This window comes from Echinops telfairi, unplaced genomic scaffold (genome assembly GCF_000313985.2).
Source record: "Echinops telfairi isolate 266 unplaced genomic scaffold, ASM31398v2 ScPeMD7_7459;HRSCAF=8497, whole genome shotgun sequence".
In the NCBI taxonomy this organism is placed as follows: domain Eukaryota; kingdom Metazoa; phylum Chordata; class Mammalia; order Afrosoricida; family Tenrecidae; genus Echinops; species Echinops telfairi.
The window spans coordinates 4,016,928-4,021,229 of NW_022111359.1; the positions used below are offsets into that span (position 1 = coordinate 4,016,928).

The 4,302-nt window shown below is 62.6% G+C and overlaps 1 protein-coding gene across 1 annotated transcript in view; it reads left to right on the plus strand.

The window, feature by feature from the left end:
* The first annotated feature begins 457 nt into the window (after positions 1-457).
* The window catches only part of NFIC (nuclear factor I C), a 65,123-nt gene continuing 61,278 nt past the window's right edge, over positions 458-4,302 (plus strand). Inside the window, exons 1-2 of the mRNA XM_004714387.2 lie at positions 458-532; positions 3,044-3,575. Of these exons, the coding sequence (XP_004714444.1) occupies positions 458-532; positions 3,044-3,575 (607 nt within the window). The remainder of the gene's footprint in view (positions 533-3,043; positions 3,576-4,302) is intronic.

Sequence of the window (4,302 nt, forward strand, 5' to 3'; positions counted from 1 at the left end):
CTCCTACGGGGGGGGGAGCTTTTCTGGCCTGGCCTCTGGGTCCAACTCTGCTGCACAGCTGTGTGACTGACCCTACATAAGCTCTTAGCATCTGAGCTAGGAGTCTGCATGGAGACGGGTTTTGGGGTGGGCTGCCTCAGTCCTCCCCAACTTCAGCTGGTCAGCGGGGGGCTTAGAGGATGGTGGAAAAGGACCCAAGCCCAGTCTGCACAGTGGTTGCCCATGGTGGGTGGAGAGCGTGCATCTAAGTAGGCGAACCGGAGAGGGCACAAGCCCCGCCCCCAGCCCCACCCCGCCCTGGTGAGGGCGGGCAGCTATTTTCAGAGTCCTGGTAATAAGTGAAATCCGATGTCACACACACACACCAACCCCCAGCCCCATGGCCGGAGGTGCTCCTGGGGGCATTCCTGCCTCCTGAGACAGCCGCACCCTGCATGACAGGCTGGAAGCGGCGGCCATGGCCTTCGGGGTCCCAGGGTCCCAGTTCCTTCTGGCCCGAGCCTTCGTTTCTGCATTATGCACTGAGCTGGGCGTGGGTGCCCCGAGTTTTGGGGAGAGAGGGGCTGCGAAGACCCAATGCATCGGTGCCCAGTCACTCCCCGGAGTCACAAAAAGAATCCCAGCAAAACCAAACCCCAACCCTGGCGCCTCTTGGCTGCCATCTTTCCGGGGAGACGGCTCTGGATGCACAGGCGCACGCAGCTGCTCCCCCAGAGGAGGCGCTCTGGGCCCACCCAGCGTTGCCTCAGAAGAAAAGCCTGGCGGGGCGGCTTCCGAAAAGGTTACAGCCTTGAAAAGGCTTGTTCTGCTGGGCATGCGTAGGGTAGGGTCGCCAGGAGGTGAGATCTCCCCGCATCACCCAACAAGAAGTACCACGAACCCTCATGGAAACAGATCTGCCAGGCCTTTCTTTCGTGACACCCCTGGTGGGTTAAAATGGCCAACCTCTAGGTGAGGGTCACTGCCCTCAGCTTGATTCCGACTCATCGCGACCTTATTGGACAGGAGAACTGTCCCTGTGGGTTTCCAAGACTGTCACTCTTTACAGGAGTAGAAAGTCTCGTCTTTCTCCCTCGGAGAGGCTGGTGGGTTTGATCTGCTGACCTGGCAATTAGCGGCCCAGCACAGTAACCTGCTATGCTACCAGGGCTCCTCTTTAGGTTAGGAGATAGGTAGCCTAATAGTGCATAGCCCTGGCAGTGGATGTGTACCCAGAGCCCAGGGTCGCTGTGGTGGTGACAGCCAAGCCCTTTGGAGGCTGGGAGGAGGGGGCAGGAAGGCCACCTCCTTCCATGGCGCACAGCCCCTGCGAGGCATTCTCGGCCAGGTGGGCCCAAGCTTTGCCCCTGTGCCTGGCACATCCCTGTGGCTGCTAGCCCAGGTCCTGGACTTCAGCCGACCCTGTTCCCCTTGCTGAGCAATGGGCAGACTGGGCCAGGCTCTCCGCCATCCCAGGCAGGGCGCTGGGGAGACATCCCTCAGGCTCACGTCTTCCTCCGCGTTTGCATGGGGAGGGCAGGGTGGCTGTGGGTTCAAGTCCCAGCTCGGTCCCGTAGAGCTGGGTCTTAGGGCCTCAGCTTTGTGGGCAGCAAAATGGGCATGTTGGTCACCCTGCGAAGTGGAAAGGGCACACGCGAGAGTGGTGAAGTTACAGCTCGGCCTGGGGGCTGGGGGCTGGGGGTAGGGGATGGCAGGGGTTCTGTTGTCACCATCTGTGTACTGGGTCTTTAAGGGACAGGGTCAGGTGAGCAGGCCCCAAGGCCCCTCTCTCCTGCTCTGAATCATGCCTGAATGCCCAGTTTCCCTGCCAACACAGTGGATTCATGAAAAGGAACTGACAGGGGACAGGGTAAGAGAGCTCTCTGGGCGCCCTACTCCCGCCCTTCAGCTTAATCCTGGTGCCTCAGGAGAAAGATGGGGCCGTAAAGGGTGACCATCTCGAAAACCCACAGGGGTGGTTCTCCCCTGCCCTGTGGGGCCCCTGTGAGTTGGCATTGACCTGATGCCAGTGAGTGAGTTTGGAGTTTTTTGGTTTTCTGACCTCTGACCTCCTAGGGCCTTAGTGTTCCAGGCCCCTGCAGAGGATCTGAGGGATGGACCCCAAGTACCGGTTCTCTGAGTGGGGCTCCTCCTGCATCCTCGGGCACCTCCCGTGTGCCTCTTGCAAACCGACCAACCCCCCAAGTCGGTCGCAATTCATGGCGCCCCCACGTGTCATGGGATGGAAATGCTTCTCGGGATTTGCTTGGCCACAATCTTAATGGGAGCCGCTTGCCGGCCCTTTCTTGCGTGATGCCGCCTGGCAGCCCAAACCACCCACCGACCTCTCCCTTGGTGGCAAAGTGTCCGTTTTTTATACTCAGTGTCTCTGTGTGTGTGTGTGTGTGTGTGTGTGGTGGGGGGCATGCACTGTCCTGCCCCCACCGCCGCCGCCAGCCTGAATGTCAGCCAGCAGCTCTTGTAAATAAAGTTTTATTGGCACTCGGCCATCCTTTGTCTGCGGAGGCTGGGACGGGACACCAGATAGTTTGTGAAGCTAGAAGTAACCTGGAGGCCCTTGACACACCGTCTGCAGGCCCCAGCACAAATAAACCGGAGAGGGGTTCCTGACACCCCATTCTCCCTGCCCCCACCCCATTTTCCCTCTGTACCCAGTGCTCCGTCCGCTGCCACCTGGGTGGGTCTGTCCTGACTGAGTGCCGAGGTTTCTCACCTGCCTTCCCCCAGAGCCTGGGCCTCAGTTCTCCTAGCTGGCCAGTGGGTTCATGCACGACTATCTGCTGGGCCCCAGGGGCGTGGGGGTGGGGGTGTGTCTGGGTAGCCCCCTCTACCCATGCACTGGGCTTGCCTGGGGCCCCTGGACGTCAGTCTTCCAGCGTGGGCAGTGGGTTCAGAGTGGGTCCAGGCAGCAGCCCGGGCGGTGGGTGTGTCCGTGGTGTGCTCCAACCCCGGGCGGTGGGTCCCCGGCTCCGGTCTCGGTCTCGCGGCCAGGAGAGCGGGCCCGCGGCATCCGGGCCCCCGCTGACCTGTGTCCTCCCCGCAGGATGAGTTCCACCCGTTCATCGAGGCGCTGCTGCCTCACGTCCGCGCCTTCGCCTACACCTGGTTCAACCTGCAGGCGCGGAAGCGCAAGTACTTCAAGAAGCACGAGAAGCGGATGTCCAAGGACGAGGAGCGGGCGGTGAAGGACGAGCTGCTGGGCGAGAAGGCCGAGGTCAAGCAGAAGTGGGCGTCGCGGCTGCTGGCCAAGCTGCGCAAGGACATCCGGCCCGAGTGCCGCGAGGACTTCGTGCTAGCCATCACGGGCAAGAAGGCGCCGGGCTGCGTGCTCTCCAACCCCGACCAGAAGGGCAAGATGCGCCGCATCGACTGCCTGCGGCAGGCCGACAAGGTGTGGCGCCTGGACCTGGTCATGGTCATCCTCTTCAAGGGCATCCCGCTGGAGAGCACGGACGGCGAGCGCCTGGTCAAGGCCGCGCAGTGCGGCCACCCGGTGCTCTGCGTGCAGCCGCACCACATCGGCGTCGCCGTCAAAGAGCTGGACCTCTACCTGGCCTACTTCGTGCGCGAGCGAGGTGAGGGGCGGGGCGACGGGGCGGGGCGGGGTCTCCAGGGATCCTGTAAGGTGACGTCTGACGGGCAGGTGAGCGGGGCGGGCAGACGTGCCATTGGGGTCCGGGACTGAGGTAGACCTGCAGCCCGCTCTCGGGGTGGAGGGGGTCACCGGCGGCCGTCCATGCGCTAAGGTTGACCGACTCTCAGAGAACCGTAAGCAGAGGCCTGGCTCCCAGGCTGGGCCCCTGTGGGACGACGGCTGGGGTTCTACACTCTCTGGGCCTCAGTTTCCCCAAAGGTGGGGAAACCAGGGTGACTTCCTGGAGGTGGATCCCCCCCCCTGACTCAGGCATGCACTGAGCGCTCCAGCACAGTGGGCAGGGGTAGGTGTGCGGCGGGGTGAGGGTGAGGTGCCAGGGCTCACCTGGACAGAAGTGTGGCAGCAGGCCAGTGATGGCTTTGGTCAGCAGGTGTGAGCATCTGGCTCTGGCCCCTGTTGCCTCCAAACAGGAGGCAGTGGTCAGAGCCCAGGCCTCGAGGGTTAACAAGGTCATGTGTGTCTGTATGTGTGTGTGGGTAGGGGGGTGCCACACGCAGGGCCAGCTCTTCTCTCAGGCCGTGCCCACTCGGGCCCAGGGGCCACCTCTGAGGATCCAATGGGTGGCACACCCCAGCTCCCTCCACCTGGCAGACCCATGTCAAGACACCTGGTGGGGAGTGAGGGGGTGTAGAGGGGGCCCCCAGCAG